General features: G+C 58.0%; 5 protein-coding genes, 3 non-coding genes and 5 pseudogenes across 10 annotated transcripts; 8 read left to right on the forward strand and 5 right to left on the reverse strand.

Annotated features, from left to right (window-relative positions):
- Positions 1-265: 265 nt before the first annotated feature.
- On the forward strand, positions 266-384 carry LOC130727058 (5S ribosomal RNA; annotated as a pseudogene).
- Positions 385-3,782: 3,398 nt separating this feature from the next.
- LOC130727192 (U2 spliceosomal RNA) lies at positions 3,783-3,975 on the forward strand. Its single transcript, XR_009015220.1, has one exon. It is a non-coding gene; the product is annotated as a U2 spliceosomal RNA (small nuclear RNA).
- A 505-nt stretch (positions 3,976-4,480) lies between these two features.
- LOC130725226 (uncharacterized) lies at positions 4,481-8,815 on the reverse strand (annotated as a pseudogene).
- On the forward strand, positions 5,123-5,528 carry LOC130721885 (uncharacterized). Its single transcript, XM_057572478.1, is given in 2 exon segments — positions 5,123-5,302; positions 5,305-5,528. Coding segments are annotated over 2 exon segments (372 nt in total). The 5' UTR covers positions 5,123-5,154.
- Positions 6,246-6,557, reverse strand: LOC130721890 (uncharacterized). 2 transcript variants are annotated; one of them, XM_057572484.1, is made up of 2 exons: positions 6,513-6,557; positions 6,246-6,461 (listed from the first exon to the last, which is right to left on the reverse strand). In XM_057572484.1, the coding sequence occupies exons 1-2, from the start codon at positions 6,555-6,557 to the stop codon at positions 6,246-6,248; spliced, it is 261 nt and encodes an 86-aa protein (XP_057428467.1). The 2 variants fall into 2 exon arrangements, with proteins under 2 accessions (XP_057428467.1, XP_057428466.1); XM_057572483.1 differs by having other exon boundaries at positions 6,246-6,557.
- On the forward strand, positions 6,816-7,225 carry LOC130721884 (uncharacterized). The gene is given in 2 exon segments (XM_057572477.1): positions 6,816-7,047; positions 7,050-7,225. Coding segments are annotated over 2 exon segments (408 nt in total).
- A 1,266-nt stretch (positions 8,816-10,081) lies between the features above and the next one.
- Positions 10,082-10,200, forward strand: LOC130727209 (5S ribosomal RNA). The gene has a single exon (XR_009015235.1). It is a non-coding gene; the product is annotated as a 5S ribosomal RNA (ribosomal RNA).
- A 1,671-nt stretch (positions 10,201-11,871) lies between these two features.
- LOC130727193 (U2 spliceosomal RNA) lies at positions 11,872-12,064 on the forward strand. The gene has a single exon (XR_009015221.1). It is a non-coding gene; the product is annotated as a U2 spliceosomal RNA (small nuclear RNA).
- A 503-nt stretch (positions 12,065-12,567) lies between these two features.
- On the reverse strand, positions 12,568-12,938 carry LOC130721886 (uncharacterized; annotated as a pseudogene).
- Positions 12,939-13,205: 267 nt separating this feature from the next.
- On the forward strand, positions 13,206-13,665 carry LOC130725227 (uncharacterized; annotated as a pseudogene).
- Positions 13,666-14,325: 660 nt separating this feature from the next.
- Positions 14,326-14,637, reverse strand: LOC130721891 (uncharacterized). Of its 2 annotated transcripts, XM_057572486.1 has the most exons (2): positions 14,593-14,637; positions 14,326-14,541 (listed from the first exon to the last, which is right to left on the reverse strand). In XM_057572486.1, the coding sequence occupies exons 1-2, from the start codon at positions 14,635-14,637 to the stop codon at positions 14,326-14,328; spliced, it is 261 nt and encodes an 86-aa protein (XP_057428469.1). The 2 variants fall into 2 exon arrangements, with proteins under 2 accessions (XP_057428469.1, XP_057428468.1); XM_057572485.1 differs by having other exon boundaries at positions 14,326-14,637.
- A 257-nt stretch (positions 14,638-14,894) lies between these two features.
- On the forward strand, positions 14,895-15,304 carry LOC130721882 (uncharacterized). The gene is given in 2 exon segments (XM_057572476.1): positions 14,895-15,126; positions 15,129-15,304. Coding segments are annotated over 2 exon segments (408 nt in total).
- Positions 15,305-15,829: 525 nt separating this feature from the next.
- LOC130725228 (uncharacterized) lies at positions 15,830-16,456 on the reverse strand (annotated as a pseudogene).
- Between the last annotated feature and the right edge of the window lie 723 nt (positions 16,457-17,179).

A 17,179-nucleotide genomic window follows, 5' to 3' on the forward strand; every position in this document is an offset into this window, starting at 1 on the left:
CCCTCCCCTCCACTGCAATTTGAAATTCCCGAGGATGGGCAGAAAAAGTGGCAAGTCTAATCATTATTTACACCGGGACACTCCTTTTACGATTCGGGGTCGTTTTCCCGCGCTTCAGGTCGTCAGCGATTGACCCTGGCGTCTCCTTGCGAAAAAATGACCATCTTCGATGTGGGTGACCAGGCCTGATTTTTCATGACAGCGGCCAGGTAGAGCGGTCCCGAAAGGAGCCCGCTCAAGTAGACAACCACACACAGGCTCTCTCGCCAACGACCATACCACGCTGGGTCTACCGGTTCCCTTCCGCACACCGAAGTCAAGCAGCGTTGGGTGCGGTTAGTACTTAGATGGGTGACCGCTTGGGAACACCGCATGCCGTTGCATCTTTTTGCCTTCGTACATGTTTGTTGAATAAATATTTGTGTTATCACGCACTCGGCCTCCAACGGCGGCAGCCAGCTCCGCCAGCCCAGCGGCCGCTGCTCTCCCCCTTCCACCGCGCGGCGCGCCGACGGCCGCCGCAACCATGCACGTCAGCATGTTTTGAGTGTTTCAGAGCTCCGCTGCACGATTCCAGCCTGCTAGACGCTACGCCCCGCCACTCCGCTGCCCGTACTTCAAAAACTCCACCCGGAAGGCGTGACCCCGTGCCCCCAGCAACCAGAGTTGATCCGATGCGCAGCTCCGTGCGACTTCCTGACGAAGGAGGACACTCGCGGACACGTAACACCGAGAGGTCCCGCGACGACGAGCGCGGAGGAGCGCTCACACGTCCTGCCGGGCCGCTGCCAGGCACTGCACTGCCGGGGCCGGGGACAGCAGAGGCGAGCCAGCGCGGAGGACGCTGCCCGCCCGGGACCCCCCCCTCCCCCCCCTCGCCTGCGGGCCGCCTGCCAGGGGGCCCTCAGGCCGGCTGCCTGAGCGGTGCGCGGCAGCCGCCACCCAAGGCCACGCCGCGCACCAACACCATACTGTACATGATTACAGGGAGACTACAGCTACATGCAGCAGCCCCAACCCACGGCGCAATCACCTCCGTGCTGCCCGTGGCACGACCTGCTCGCCACCTTCACGAGCCACCGCCGCGCCCCCACGACCACCTGGCCGCCGCCCTGCCCGTCCCCCTGCACGCCATTACGCCGACCCGCCGCCCGCCCGCGCTGCCCGCCGTCGTGCCCACCACGACCCTGCCCTCGCGGCACGCCTCCGCAGTGCCCACGCCCCCGCCCACATCATGCACCCATGCGGCCGCCACGGTCAGAAGTACTAGTCGGCGGTACTAGCCGGCGCCCCCTCCGGCCAGCCAGCCGGCAACCACGGCGCTACCCCGCTCTAGCAGTGACGCTAGCGGCCCGGACGCCCACCGCACTCCGGCGACCGAGAGGTGGCCTACCTACACGGCGGGCCACCACCAGCTCCGAGCGGCGGGGAGGCGGCTGCCATACCCCTATGGCGGCCGCCTGAATAACCTAAGTTAAGTATTGTATTTTAATGTAAATATGAAAATCCTGTACATAACATCCTTTGTAATCAATTAACTAATCACATTGTATATATTTATCTGTTCTAGATCATAAGAGGGCGGCGAACCTATCGCCTCACGCCCTGCCCAGTCCCCCTCAGGGGACCAACTTGTACGCCCTGCCAGGAGGCCGTCGACTTCGGCGGAACCAACTGCCAGGGCCACTCCCCGTCCCCCTTCCGGAGGACGACATGTGCAGCCCGCGCGGGGGCCCCAGGCGCCCAATGCCAGGGGAACCGCCTGCCCGGGCTTACTCCAGCGTCCTCACCCAGAGGACATCTTGTGCGACCCGTGTGGGGGCCTCAGGCGTCCAATGCCGGGGGAACCACCTGCCCGGGTCTACTCTCCGTGCCCCAAGGGGCTGTTATGTGCTGACACCGGTCGCCATAGGGCGGCCATAGCAACCTGGGGACTGGCAACCCCGGGCAATCAACTGATAAAACCGAAAAGACACTCAATCAAAATCAACATCAAGCAATGAACTTATAACCTCAAGGCCCACGGGCAGAGGCAACAATCACGAAACTCTGTAAAAAGAAAGAAAAATAAAAGCCTTTTAAAACTCGTAACTCGTTGGCATCTTTTTGCCTTCGTACATGTTTGTTGAATAAATATTTGTGTTATTTGTTGTTGTCCTTTTTTTTGTGTTTTTTCATTTTTTTGCCAAATTTACCCCCTCACCCCCCTCCCCCACCCCCCCCCCACCCCATCACCGACATTTCGCCACTCGCCCGAGGCACACGCCCCACCAGCAGACACAATAAGGAGAGGTTAGGGGCAAAGTGTTGAAACGCACCAAGTTGGAAAATCGGGCATAGGTTACCCGTCGGGCCCGAGGGACGACCTCCGGACAAGCACGTCTACCACCAGAACGGTGGCCGTGCGAGCCGGGTACCAGAGTTTCTCAAGGTGTGGTAAGTATAAAGAGATAGGGGGAAGAAAGTGGGGGGGGAGGGGGCAAAAAAAAAAAAAAAAAAAAAAAAAAAAAAAAGAGTCCAAAACGCTAATTTTTTGAAATTTGGGCAGGGGTTCCCCGTCGGGCCCGAAGGACGACCTCCAGCTGGCACTTTTCGTGCCAGCCAGGTACCAAAATGTGTCACTGTGAGTAGTAGTAATAACATAGAGAGAGAAAGGGGGGGAGGGGGGGGGGGGGCAAAAAAAAAAAAAAAAAAAAAAAAAAAAAAAAAAAAGAGTCCAAACGACAAAAAAAATGAAAATTTGGGCAGAGGTTCCCCGTCGGGCCCGAAGGACGACCTCCAGCAAGCAACAATCCCACCAGAACGGCGGACGTGCGAGCCAGGTACCAAGTGTGAAATGACCAAAAGTGTAAGAAATAATCTCCTCGCATTGCCACCATATACACACGAATCTCCTCGGATAGAGCAACACCACCATACACAACTCCTCGGATTCACGCCACTACAAACGCACACGCACACGCACGCACACACACAACTTTAGTAAACTGGAGTTGCGACTGTAGGCGAGGTGGGGATATACTGTATTTCAAGTGCAGTTTTCTTCCCCCACCGGTTTTCCGCGAAAAACCACTGCAGCCAGCCAGCCGGGCGGCGGCGCTGCTCTCACCCTTCCACTTCCAGAAATCGCACGGCCGTCGACGGGCCGCGCCGGACCCTCCCCTTCGCTCGCCTCTCCACTTCTAGGAACTGTCACCGGCGCTCCGCGACCCCCCCTTTCGACTGCTGGTCATCTCACGAACCTCGCCGCCCTCACTGGCGTGGCTACTCCGTGTCTACAGTGATACCCCCTGCAAGTCCTAACCTCACTTCAACAGGGTCTTCTTTCTTCACCCTTCCGCAGACCGAACCAACGGGTTTCCCGCCCAGGGCGTTAAATTGGGCACGGAGGCGACAGTGCGACGGCCGTGCTGCTGATGGGCGCCGCAGCGCTAACCCGTCCAGGAGTACCCTTCCGCCGGGGGGATTACCGGATTACATCGGACAGGTCGATCGGGACGCCGCCCCGGGCCGCCCCGGGGGCCGCGGCTAGCCCGGGGCGCAACTCCGGTAAGTCATGTTCATGTTTTATCGTTATTCTTTCGAAATTGCAATTGGATGTCAACGCGGGAGTGGGCGCGTGTGCTGTGGTGGCTCGGGGAGCATGGAGTATCGACGGACGGCCGGGCCACGCCTCGCGCGAGACAGAGCTCCGCTCCCAGGCCACATCGGCCTCTTCTGGAGGTTAGTGGTTCATCTACCTTATTCAGCGTTTTTCAAGTGCGTTTTATTCTGTGTACCTTATCGCTTCTCGGCCTTTTGGCTAAGATCAAAGTGTAGTATCTGTTCTTATCAGCTTAATATCTGGTACACTCCGCATTGCGGAGTCAGAATATTAAACTGATTTTTGTAATCCGATGGAGTGTTGGGTGCTTGCACCACCTCTATCACGGGTTGTCCGGGCATTGCAGTGCCGCCCGGTTCGGCCCACTATAATAATAAATCATACCTCTCTCTCTCCTCTCTCTTATCAAGTATCGGCTGGATAACTCGCCTCTGCCGACTTGCGTTAAAACGCACGGCCGCAAGCGGCGCGCGGCGGCCGGCCGCCGGGCCCTACCCCTCCCCCTCTCTACTCCGCCAGCCTCTCGTCGCTACGTTACGGCTAACGCTACGCGCCCAGCGGTAAAGACGCGCGTTCGAACGAAAATAAATACGCCAATACGCTCGTCTACTCGCATAGGTAAGTAATCGCTTTCGCAAAGTCCGCGCGTACAGGTAAGTAATACTTCATCGAGGACAACTTTATGCCGTGGCGTGTTTATCTCGTTGCCGCACGGCCAGGTAAGTCCCGGTAGTGAGTGTAACTTGTCTTAACGACTGTGTAAGGTAGGTATAGGGGGTAGATAGTCTTTGTTGAAGTTTATCCTTACGGAAAACATGTTTTAGCCCTGAAAAGGGCTGTTTCTATAGCAAAGACGCTCGGGGTGAACGAGTGAATTTACTTGGAGGATGTGTACTTGGTCACAGCCTTGGTGCCTTCAGACACGGCGTGCTTGGCCAATTCTCCGGGCAGGAGGAGACGGACAGCGGTCTGGATCTCCCGAGAGGTGATGGTGGACCTCTTGTTGTAGTGGGCGAGACGGCTGGCCTCGGCGGCGATCCTCTCGAAGATGTCGTTCACGAACGAGTTCATGATGGACATGGCCTTGCTGGAGATACCGGTGTCGGGGTGGACTTGTTTCAGCACTTTGTAAATGTAGATGGCGTAGGATTCCTTCCTCTTACGCTTCTTCTTCTTATCTCCCTTGGAGATATTCTTCTGGGCCTTGCCCGCTTTTTTCGCGGCCTTTCCGGACGTTTTGGGTGGCATGGTGGTACGTGTGAGCGGTACAAAGACACGGAGCACAGTGATGCGGACACCAGTCCGACTTTCTTATTTATGTAAACGCGGTGCGCAGCCGGCGCGCGCAGGATCGTGCGTGCCGTCCCCCCACTCCGAGGTGCCCGAAAACGAGCGGCCAATCGCGCGGCAGCACGCAGCCAGCAGCGCGCCGGCTGCGCACCACGAATCGTATATAAGCCTAGGTCGACCCTCGCCGAGCATCACTCTCGTGTACTTTCCGGCGTCCTCACGGTCGTCGTCTCGTCGTTCTCTACCCAAACTCTCCAAACATGTCCGGTCGCGGCAAGGGTGGCAAGGTCAAGGGAAAGTCCAAGTCCCGCTCCTCCAGGGCTGGACTCCAGTTCCCCGTCGGAAGAATCCACCGTCTTCTCCGCAAAGGAAACTACGCTGAACGTGTCGGTGCTGGTGCTCCCGTCTATTTGCCGCCGTGATGGAATACCTGGCCGCTGAGGTCCTGGAGTTGGCAGGAAATGCTGCCCGTGACAACAAGAAGACCAGAATCATCCCCCGTCACTTGCAGTTGGCCATCCGTAACGACGAGGAGTTGAACAAGCTCCTTTCCGGCGTTACCATCGCCCAGGGAGGTGTCCTGCCTAACATCCAGGCTGTGCTCCTGCCCAAGAAGACCGAAAAGAAGGCTTAAGTGCCTCCTTTGACGGCAACCTCGTTCAATCGAGTACCAAAAAGGTCCTTTTAAGGACCAACAAAACTGTCTTAAAGGACATCCTACAACAAAGACTTACACTATCCCTCTCTACCCCCCTCTCACTTACCCTAGCCGGTCACCCTCCGTCGATTTGGGCTCTTTACCTTTCGATTTGACCGAGTTAAGCATTTTCGTTTGCGCTTAAGCACGCTTAAGGTCACCCATCGCTTAACGCGACTTATCTCGACGCCCGTGTGCGACACGGACTTCTCGACGGCCCCGTTGCGTAGTACTCGTCGCCTCTACGACTTTTATTTCGCGCGTCAGTCGCTCCGACGTCACGTTCGCGAGTTAAGCGGCGTTAAGCAAGTTAGCACGTAAGCGCGGAGCGGCGAGCGCCTGCAATCGGGCGGTTAGGCCTCCCACTCCACACAACTGCCGAGCGGGTTGCATACCTGCAAGGCAGTTCGCGGCGGGCACCTCGCCGCGAAATCGCAAAGTACCGCCGTGCGCTTTCGTACATGATCGATGGGGGTTAAGCGACCACTGGGACGCGTGTGCAAGTGTTGCGAGAGAGGTTATATTATGTTAGGGGAGGATAAGTTAGGTTAGAGACGTCTTTGTCGAAGTTTATCCTTACGGAAAACATATTTTGGTCCTGAAAAGGACCGTTTTGATTGGTTTCCTCGAAGAGGAAGTAGGGCCAGAAGGTGCTTAACCTCCGAAACCGTACAGGGTACGTCCCTGACGCTTGAGGGCGTAGACTACGTCCATGGCAGTCACGGTCTTCCTCTTGGCGTGCTCGGTGTAGGTGACGGCGTCACGGATGACGTTCTCAAGGAACACCTTGAGCACACCACGGGTCTCCTCGTAGATGAGACCGGAGATACGCTTGACTCCACCACGGCGAGCCAGACGACGGATGGCGGGCTTGGTGATTCCCTGGATGTTGTCACGCAGCACCTTACGATGACGCTTGGCGCCACCCTTTCCCAATCCCTTTCCTCCCTTGCCTCGGCCGGTCATCTTGACAAAGTGCGAAGTGTACTACACGAAGGAGCACGTCGAACTGATGCCTGCCGGCGGCGCGCCGTCCTTTTAAAGGCTGGCGGCCGCGCGCAGCCCGACGAATCGGGGAGCCGAACGGAGCAGCGCGCTCGGCCAGCCAATCGGCTGCCTGCACCGCCGCCGCCCGGCAGGCATCGCGCTCCCTACAAAAGAGAGCCGCTGCCGCTCCGCGGGCATCAGTTCGTCGTCGTCAGTCGTCCCGAACACTCTATCGCCATGGCCCGTACCAAGCAGACCGCTAGGAAGTCGACCGGAGGAAAGGCGCCTCGCAAGCAGCTTGCGACCAAGGCCGCCCGTAAATCGGCCCCTGCCACCGGAGGAGTCAAGAAGCCCCATCGTTACCGCCCCGGTACCGTCGCTCTTCGTGAGATCAGGCGTTACCAGAAGAGCACTGAGCTCCTTATTCGCAAGCTGCCTTTCCAGCGCTTGGTGAGGGAGATCGCCAAGACTTCAAAACCGATCTTCGATTCCAGTCCAGCGCCGTCATGGCCCTCCAGGAGGCCTCTGAGGCTTACCTCGTTGGTCTGTTTGAGGACACCAACTTGTGCGCCATCCACGCCAAGCGTGTCACCATCATGCCCAAGGACATCCAGCTCGCCCGCCGTATCCGCGGAGAGCGCGCTTAAGTGCCCTACCTGTTCTCCTCTCGGGGAGAGCAAAACAAATCAGCCCTTTTCAGGGCTAAAACATGTTTTCCGTAAGGATAAACTTCAGCAAAGACTTACCTACTTACCTCTCTACACTACCCGCACGCTCTCGTCCGATTGACGTAGTTGACACGATGAATAAATATACCCCGATACGTACTCGCCCCCCCCCCCCCCCCCCTGAAATCACGTTCTGCATCGCGCGCTCCTCCCCGGAGAGCCGCCTTGCCCGTACTGGTAGGCAGCCCGCTCGCACGAGTGACGAGCGGGTAACCTACCCTCTCCATGACAGGCGCTCGCGGGGTGGGTCGCTCGCGAGCAAAGTCGTGGAGAACGGCTTATCGAGCTTATGATTCGTTTACTGGTGTATGGGAAAGGGGTAATTGCGTCTTTGTTGAAAGCTGCCCTCTCGGGAGACTTTTGTTAGCCTTGAAAAAGGCTGTTTTGCGGCGCCGGAAGGCGCTGCGTGTTAAGGCTAGCTGGAGAGAAAGGAGTGAAGGCTCTTCACTTCTTCTTGGGGCAGCCTTGGGCTTGGCGCAGCCTTTTTAGGCTTGGGGCCTTAGGCTTCTTCGCTGCTGGCGCCTTGGTGGCCTTCTTGGCCTTGGAAGGAGACTTGACCTTCTTAGGGGCGGCGGCCGCCTTGGGCTTCTTCTCGGCGACGGCCTTCTTGGCTGCGACGGGCTTCTTGGCGGCAGCGGTCTTCTTGGCGGCGGCGGGCTTCTTGGCAGGGGCGGCCTTAGGCTTGCAGCAGCCTTGGGCTTGGCGGCGCGGCAGCCTTGGGCTTGGCGGCGACCTTCTCGACCTTCTCCTTGGAGGCCAGCTTGAAGGAGCCGGAGGCACCCTTGCCCTTGGTCTGGACGAGTGCGCCGCTGGCGACGGCGCCCTTGATGTACTTCTTGATGAACGGGGAGAGCTTCTCCGCGTCCGTCTTGTAGTTGGCGGTGATGTACTTCTTAATGGCCTGCAGGCTGGAGCCTCCCCTCTCCTTCAGGCTCTTGATGGCCGAGTTGACCATCTCGGCGGTCTTGGGGTGCGCGGGCTTGGCACGGGGCTTCTTGGAGGCGGCCGCGCTCTTCGCGGGCTTCTTGGGGCTGGACGCCACGACGGCGTAGCTTCGGCTTCAGACATGGTGAGAGAACACGACGGAGTTGACGACGAACAACGAGCACGATGCTGACGACAGGGATGGCGCGTCGGGCCCCCAGGACACTCACTATACTACACGACCTGATCGACCGCGCAGACGGCGAAGACCTGCCGCCGCGACTCTCCCCGCGAGCCGCCGTCGACGTGCTCGCGCTCCCTTTCCGACCGACTTTTCACCTGAAAGGACGGGCCGCCCCGACCCGTCACACATACCGACGGATAGCCGAGAGTGCGGGCTACGTGGCCGTGACGTCGCCGATCGCAGCGGACGCCGCGCTCTATGCGAAAAGGGGCGCGCAAAACAGGGGACCACTCCCTGAGCCCGACCTCGGTCGCGTATTTTCTGCATTTACGCCCGTTCCCCGGCGCGCGGCGCCCGGGGGACGCCACGGGGGCGTAGCGACAACCTTTGCGAACACCCATGCCGATTCGCAAGTCGCTACGCCACACGGCAGACGTTATGAGTGCGATCATAGGAGAGCCTGCATCAAACAAACTTGGCGCCCTCCGACAGACTCGTCGCTCTCGGAGCAGCGCGATTTCCTTCACGCCTTGAACCCCCAGGGTGAACGTTGAACGGGGAGTGGGCGACCGACGTACAACCGAATGCACGAACTGCCGCGTGCATTCGCCGACGGCGGGAATCGAAGCTGGCGATTCGCACGGAGGGAAACAGCCTCCGCCCATCTTACGCGCATTCCACGAGCGCACCGTCCCTATCTAGCCCGTGACCTGGATTCGTTTGCTCAGTCGCCGCACCCCCATCAACCGGACTTGGTAACGTGACAGAGTGCGTGTCACGACGGCGTCACAAACGTCGATACCCCCCGCGATGCCAATCGGCCATTCGCACGCGCATCCAGTACGCCGGCCGTTCGGCCCGGCCGGAGCGAGGCGCTACCCCCCGACCACCAGGCCCCATTTGACGGTGCCGCGTGACGGTCACGCGCGTGGCAGTCACCTGCGAGGTGGGTTAAAATGGCGAGGTTGAAAAAATGCAAGCCGATGCACACTTGCACATCGAAGATCTCGGACCGAAAGGTAATTCGGCCCCTACGGTTCGGAAGACTCAAGCCTCGATGCGGGCAGAGCAATCGTCATCGTGGCGAATTTGACTCATCCGTTTCACGTTTTGCGGTCACACCCGTGACGGGCCGGTCACATGTGTGACACGGTCGGATGCGTGTGACCATGGAGCACACTGCCACGTTCTTGAAATTTCGGAAATATCACTCTACTGCCCCCGGCATCGACCGGCCGTCCACGGGAGGCCGTGCGAAATGGTGGGCGAGAAAAAGTGCGATGGTCACGCCGTTTCTCATTTTACGGTCACATTTGTGACCGGATGGTCACATGTGACACATGGTCGGATAGGTGTGACCTCAGAGCACAACGTGGCGTTGCCGGATTTTTGATATGACCCCTCCCCTCCCCTCCACTGCAATTTGAAATTCCCGGGATGGGCGAAAAAAGTGGCAAGTCTAAGCATTATTTATACCGGGACACTCCTTTTACGATTCGGGGTCGTTTTCCCACGCTTCAGGTCGTAAGCGATTGACCCTGGCGTTTCCTTGCGAAAAATGGCCATCTTCGATGTGGGTGACCAGGCCTGATTTTTCATGACAGCGGCCAGGTAGAGCGGTCCCCGAAGGAGCCCGCTCAAGTACACAACCGCACACAGGCTCTCTCGCCAACGACCATACCACGCTGGGTCTACCGGTTCCCTTCCGCACACCGAAGTCAAGCAGCGTTGGGTGCGGTTAGTACTTAGATGGGTGACCGCTTGGGAACACCGCATGCCGTTGGCATCTTTTTGCCTTCGTACATGTTTGTGAATAAAAATCTGTTTTATTTGTTGTTGTTCTTTTTTTGTGTTTTTTTTTTTTTTCCGAAATTTACCCCCCCCCCCCTCCCCCCCACCCCAACACCGACATTTCGCCACCCGCCCGAGGCACACGCCCCACCAGCAGACACAATGAAGGAAGACGTTGGAAAGGCAAAGTGTTGAAAACCCACCAAGTTGGAAAATCGGGCATAGGTTACCCGTCGGGCCCGAGGGACGACCTCCGGACAAGCACGTCTACCACCAGAACGGTGGCCGTGCGAGCCGGGTACCAGAGTTTCTCAAGGTGTGGTAAGTATAAAGAGATAGGGGGAAGAAAGTGGGGGGGAGGGGGGCAAAAAAAAAAAAAAAAAAAAAAAAAAAAAAAAAAAAAAAAAAGAGTCCAAAACGCTAATTTTTGAAAATTTGGGCAGGGGTTCCCCGTCGGGCCCGAAGGACGACCTCCAGCTGGCACTTTTCGTGCCAGCCAGGTACCAAAATGTGTCACTGTGAGTAGTAGTAATAACATAGAGAGAGAAAGGGGGGGAGGGGGGGGCAAAAAAAAAAAAAAAAAAAAAAAAAAAAAAAAAAAAAGAGTCCAAACGACAAAAAAAATGAAAATTTGGGCAGAGGTTCCCCGTCGGGCCCGAAGGACGACCTCCAGCAAGCAACAATCCCACCAGAACGGCGGACGTGCGAGCCAGGTACCAAGTGAAATGACCAAAAGTGTAAGAAATAATCTCCTCGCATTGCCACCATATACACACGAATCTCCTCGGATAGAGCAACACCACCATACACACTCCTCGGATTCACGCCACTACAAACGCACACGCACGCGCACGCACACACACAACTTTAGTTAAACTGGAGTTGTACTGTAGGCGAGGTGGGGATATACTGTATTTCAAGTGCAGTTTTCCTTCCCCCACCTGTTTTCCGCGAAAAACCACTGCAGCCAGCCAGCCGGGCGGCGGCGCTGCTCTCACCCTTCCAGTTCCCAGAAATCGCACGGCCGTCGACGGGCCGCGCCGGACCCTCCCCTTCGCTCGCCTCTCCACTTCTAGGAACTGTCACCGGCGCTCCGCGACCCCCCCTTTCGACTGCTGGTCATCTCACGAACCTCGCCGCCCTCACTGGCGTGGCTACTCCGTGTCTACAGTGATACCCCCTGCAAGTCCTAACCTCACTTCAACAGGGTCTTCTTCTTCACCCTTCCGCAGACCGAACCAACGGGTTTCCCGCCCAGGGGCGTTAAATTGGGCACGGAGCGACAGTGCGACGGCCGTGCTGATGGGCGCCGCAGCGCTAACCCGTCCAGGAGTACCCTTCCGCCGGGGGATTACCGGATTACATCGGACAGGTCGATCGGGACGCCGCCCCGGGCCGCCCCGGGGCCGCGGCTAGCCCGGGGCGCAACTCCGGTAAGTCATGTTCATGTTTTATCGTTATTCTTTCGAAATTGCAATTGGATGTCAACGCGGGAGTGGGCGCGTGTGCTGTGGTGGCTCGGGGAGCATGGAGTATCGACGGACGGCCGGGCCACGCCTCGCGCGAGACAGAGCTCCGCTCCCAGGCCACATCGGCCTCTTCTGAGGTTAGTGGTTCAATCTACCTTATTCAGCGTTTTTCAAGTGCGTTTTATTCTGTATACCTTATCGCTTCTCGGCCTTTTGGCTAAGATCAAAGTGTAGTATCTGTTCTTATCAGCTTAATATCTGGTACACTCCGCATTGCGGAGTCAGAATATTAAACTGATTTTTGTAATCCGATGGAGTGTTGGGTGCTTGCACCACCTCTATCACGGGTTGTCCGGGCATTGCAGTGCCGCCCGGTTCGGCCCACTATAATAATAAATCATACTCTCTCTCCTCCTCTCTTATCAAGTATCGGCTGGATAACTCGCCTCTGCCGACTTGCGTTAAAACGCACGGCCGCAAGCGGCGCGCGGCGGCCGGCCGCCGGGCCCTACCCCTCCCCCCTCTCTACTCCGCCAGCCTCTCGTCGCTACGTTACGGCTAACGCTACGCGCCCAGCGGTAAAGACGCGCGTTCGAACGAAAATAAATACGCCAATACGCTCGTCTACTCGCATAGGTAAGTAATCGCTTTCGCAAAGTCCCGCGCGTACAGGTAAGTAATACTTCATCGAGGACAACTTTATGCCGTGGCGTGTTTATCTCGTTGCCGCACGCCAGGTAAGTCCCGGTAGTGAGTGTAACTTGTCTTAACGACTGTGTAAGGTAGGTATAGGGGGTAGATAGTCTTTGTTGAAGTTTATCCTTACGGAAAACATGTTTTAGCCCTGAAAAGGGCTGTTTTATAGCAAAGACGCTCGGGGTGAACGAGTGAATTTACTTGGAGGATGTGTACTTGGTCACAGCCTTGGTGCCTTCAGACACGGCGTGCTTGGCCAATTCTCCGGGCAGGAGGAGACGGACAGCGGTCTGGATCTCCCGAGAGGTGATGGTGGACCTCTTGTTGTAGTGGGCGAGACGGCTGGCCTCGGCGGCGATCCTCTCGAAGATGTCGTTCACGAACGAGTTCATGATGGACATGGCCTTGCTGGAGATACCGGTGTCGGGGTGGACTTGTTTCAGCACTTTGTAAATGTAGATGGCGTAGGATTCCTTCCTCTTACGCTTCTTCTTCTTATCTCCCTTGGAGATATTCTTCTGGGCCTTGCCCGCCTTCTTCGCGGCCTTTCCGGAGTTTTGGGTGGCATGGTGTACGTGTGACGGTACAAGACACGGAACACAGTGATGCGGACACAGTTCGACTTTCTTATTTATGTAAACGCGGTGCGCAGCCGGCGCGCGCAGGATCGTGCGTGCCGTCCCCCCACTCCGAGGTGCCCGAAAACGAGCGGCCAATCGCGCGGCAGCAGCGCAGCCAGCAGCGCGCCGGCTGCGCACCACGAATCGTATATAAGCCTAGGTCGACCCTCGCCGAGCATCACTCTCGTGTACTTTCCGGCGTCCTCACGGTCGTCGTCTCGTCGTTCTCTACCCAAACTCTCCAAACATGTCCGGTCGCGGCAAGGGTGGCAAGGTCAAGGGAAAGTCCAAGTCCCGCTCCTCCAGGGCTGGACTCCAGTTCCCCGTCGGAAGAATCCACCGTCTTCTCCGCAAAGGAAACTACGCTGAACGTGTCGGTGCTGGTGCTCCCGTCTATTGGCCGCCGTGATGGAATACCTGGCCGCTGAGGTCCTGGAGTTGGCAGGAAATGCTGCCCGTGACAACAAGAAGACCAGAATCATCCCCCGTCACTTGCAGTTGGCCATCCGTAACGACGAGGAGTTGAACAAGCTCCTTTCCGGCGTTACCATCGCCCAGGGAGGTGTCCTGCCTAACATCCAGGCTGTGCTCCTGCCCAAGAAGACCGAAAAGAAGGCTAAGTGCCCTCCTTTGACGGCAACCTCGTTCAATCGAGTACCAAAAAGGTCCTTTTAAGGACCAACAAAACTGTCTTAAAGGACATCCTACAACAAAGACTTACACTATCCCTCTCTACCCCCCTCTCACTTACCCTAGCCGGTCACCCTCCGTCGATTTGGGCTCTTTACCTTTCGATTTGACCGAGTTAAGCATTTTCGTTTGCGCTTAAGCACGCTTAAGGTCACCCATCGCTTAACGCGACTTATCTCGACGCCCGTGTGCGACACGGACTTGCCGACGGCCCCGTTGCGTAGTCTCGTTGCGCTCTACACTTTTATTTCGCGCGTCAGTCGCTCCGACGTCACGTTCGCGAGTTAAGCGGCGTTAAGCAAGTTAGCACGTAATCGCGGAGCGGCGAGCGCCTGCAATCGGGCGGTTAGGCCTCCCGCTCCACACACTGCCGAGCGGTTGCATACCTGCAAGGCAGTGCGCGGCGGGCACCTCGCCGCGAAATCGCAAAGTACCGCCGTGCGCTTTCGTACATGATCGATGGGGGTTAAGCGACCACTGGGACGCGTGTGCAAGTGTTGCGAGAGAGGTTATATTATGTTAGGGGAGGATAAGTTAGGTTAGAGACGTCTTTGTCGAAGTTTATCCTTACGGAAAACATATTTTGGTCCTGAAAAGGACCGTTTTGATTGGTTTCCTCGAAGAGGAAGTAGGGCCAGAAGGTGCTTAACCTCCGAAACCGTACAGGGTACGTCCCTGACGCTTGAGGGCGTAGACTACGTCCATGGCAGTCACGGTCTTCCTCTTGGCGTGCTCGGTGTAGGTGACGGCGTCACGGATGACGTTCTCAAGGAACACCTTGAGCACACCACGGGTCTCCTCGTAGATGAGACCGGAGATACGCTTGACTCCACCACGGCGAGCCAGACGACGGATGGCGGGCTTGGTGATTCCCTGGATGTTGTCACGCAGCACCTTACGATGACGCTTGGCGCCACCCTTTCCCAATCCCTTTCCTCCCTTGCCTCGGCCGGTCATCTTGACAAAGTGCGAAGTGTACTACACGAAGGAGCACGTCGAACTGATGCCTGCCGGCGGCGCGCCGTCCTTTTAAAGGCTGGCGGCCGCGCGCAGCCCGACGAATCGGGGAGCCGAACGGAGCAGCGCGCTCGGCCAGCCAATCGGCTGCCTGCACCGCCGCCGCCCGGCAGGCATCGCGCTCCCTACAAAAGAGAGCCGCTGCGCTCCGCGGGCATCAGTTCGTCGTCGTCAGTCGTCCCGAACACTCTATCGCCATGGCCCGTACCAAGCAGACCGCTAGGAAGTCGACCGGAGGAAAGGCGCCTCGCAAGCAGCTTGCGACCAAGGCCGCCCGTAAATCGGCCCCTGCCACCGGAGGAGTCAAGAAGCCCCATCGTTACCGCCCCGGTACCGTCGCTCTTCGTGAGATCAGGCGTTACCAGAAGAGCACTGAGCTCCTTATTCGCAAGCTGCCTTTCCAGCGCTTGGTGAGGGAGATCGCCAAGACTTCAAAACCGATCTTCGATTCCAGTCCAGCGCCGTCATGGCCCTCCAGGAGGCCTCTGAGGCTTACCTCGTTGGTCTGTTTGAGGACACCAACTTGTGCGCCATCCACGCCAAGCGTGTCACCATCATGCCCAAGGACATCCAGCTCGCCCGCCGTATCCGCGGAGAGCGCGCTTAAGTGCCCTACCTGTTCTCCTCTCGGGAGAGCAAAACAAATCAGCCCTTTTCAGGGCTAAAACATGTTTTCCGTAAGGATAAACTTCAGCAAAGACTTACCTACTTACCTCTCTACACTACCCGCACGCTCTCGTCCGATTGACGTAGTTGACACGATGAATAAATATACCCCGATACGTACTCGCCCCCCCCCCCCCCCCCCCTGAATCACGTTCTGCATCGCGCGCTCCTCCCCGGAGAGCCGCCTTGCCCGTACTGGTAGGCAGCCCGCTCGGCACGAGTGACGAGCGGGTAACCTACCCTCTCCATGACAGGCGCTCGCGGGGTGGGTCGCTCGCGAGCAAAGTCGTGGAGAACGGCTTATCGAGCTTATGATTCGTTTACTGGTGTATGGGAAAGGGGTAATTGCGTCTTTGTTGAAAGCTGCCCTCTCGGGAGACTTTTGTTAGCCTTGAAAAAGGCTGTTTTGCGGCGCCGGAAGGCGCTGCGTGTTAAGGCTAGCTGGAGAGAAAGGAGTGAAGGCTCTTCACTTCTTCTTGGGTGCAGCCTTGGGCTTGGCAGCAGCCTTTTTAGGCTTGGGGCCTTAGGCTTCTTCGCTGCTGGCGCCTTGGTGGCCTTCTTGGCCTTGGAAGGAGACTTGACCTTCTTAGGGGCGGCGGCCGCCTTGGGCTTCTTCTCGGCGACGGCCTTCTTGGCTGCGACGGGCTTCTTGGCGGCAGCGGTCTTCTTGGCGGCGGCGGGCTTCTTGGCAGGGGCGGCCTTAGGTTGGCAGCAGCCTTAGGCTTGCGGCGGCAGCAGCCTTGGGCTTGGCGGCGACCTTCTCCACCTTCTCCTTGGAGGCGAGCTTGAAGGAGCCGGAGGCACCCTTGCCCTTGGTCTGGACGAGTGCGCCGCTGGCGACGGCGCCCTTGATGTACTTCTTGATGAACGGGGAGAGCTTCTCCGCGTCCGTCTTGTAGTTGGCGGTGATGTACTTCTTAATGGCCTGCAGGCTGGAGCCTCCCCTCTCCTTCAGGCTCTTGATGGCCGAGTTGACCATCTCGGCGGTCTTGGGGTGCGCGGGCTTGGCACGGGGCTTCTTGGAGGCGGCCGCGCTCTTCGCGGCTTCTTTCGGGCTGGACGCCACGACGGCTGTAGCTTCGGCTTCAGACATGGTGAGAGAACACGACGGAGTTGACGACGAACAACGAGCACGATGCTGACGACAGGGATGGCGCGTCGGGCCCCCAGGACACTCACTATACTACACGACCTGATCGACCGCGCAGACGGCGAAGACCTGCCGCCGCGACTCTCCCCGCGAGCCGCCGTCGACGTGCTCGCGCTCCCTTTCCGACCGACTTTTCACCTGAAAGGACGGGCCGCCCCGACCCGTCACACATACCACGGATAGCCGAGAGTGCGGGCTACGTGGCCGTGACGTCGCCGGTCGCAGCGCACGCCGCGCTCTATGCGAAAAGGGGCGCGCAAAACAGGGGACCACTCCCTGAGCCCGACCTCGGTCGCGTATTTTCTGCATTTACGCCCGTTCCCCGGCGCGCGGCGCCCGGGGGACGCCACGGGGGCGTAGCGACAACCTTTGCGAACACCCATGCCGATTCGCAAGTCGCTACGCCACACGGCAGACGTTATGAGTGCGATCATAGGAGAGCCTGCATCAAACAAACTTGGCGCCCTCCGACAGACTCGTCGCTCTCGGAGCAGCGCGATTTCCTTCACGCCTTGAACCCCCAGGGTGAACGTTGAACGGGAAGTGGGCGACCGACGTACAACCGAATGCACGAACTGCCGCGTGCATTCGCCGACGGTGGGAATCGAAGCTGGCGATTCGCACGGAGGGAAACAGCCTCCGCCCATCTTACGCGCATTCCACGAG

Source organism: Lotus japonicus, chromosome 6 (genome assembly GCF_012489685.1).
Source record: "Lotus japonicus ecotype B-129 chromosome 6, LjGifu_v1.2".
NCBI lineage: Eukaryota > Viridiplantae > Streptophyta > Magnoliopsida > Fabales > Fabaceae > Lotus > Lotus japonicus.

What these genes read in the sequence shown, in the direction of transcription:
- LOC130721890 (XM_057572483.1), bottom strand. Translation starts at nt 6,557, where the DNA reads ATGACCGGCCGAGGCAAGGGAGGAAAGGGATTGGGAAAGGGTGGCGCC.
- LOC130721891 (XM_057572485.1), bottom strand. Translation starts at nt 14,637, where the DNA reads ATGACCGGCCGAGGCAAGGGAGGAAAGGGATTGGGAAAGGGTGGCGCC.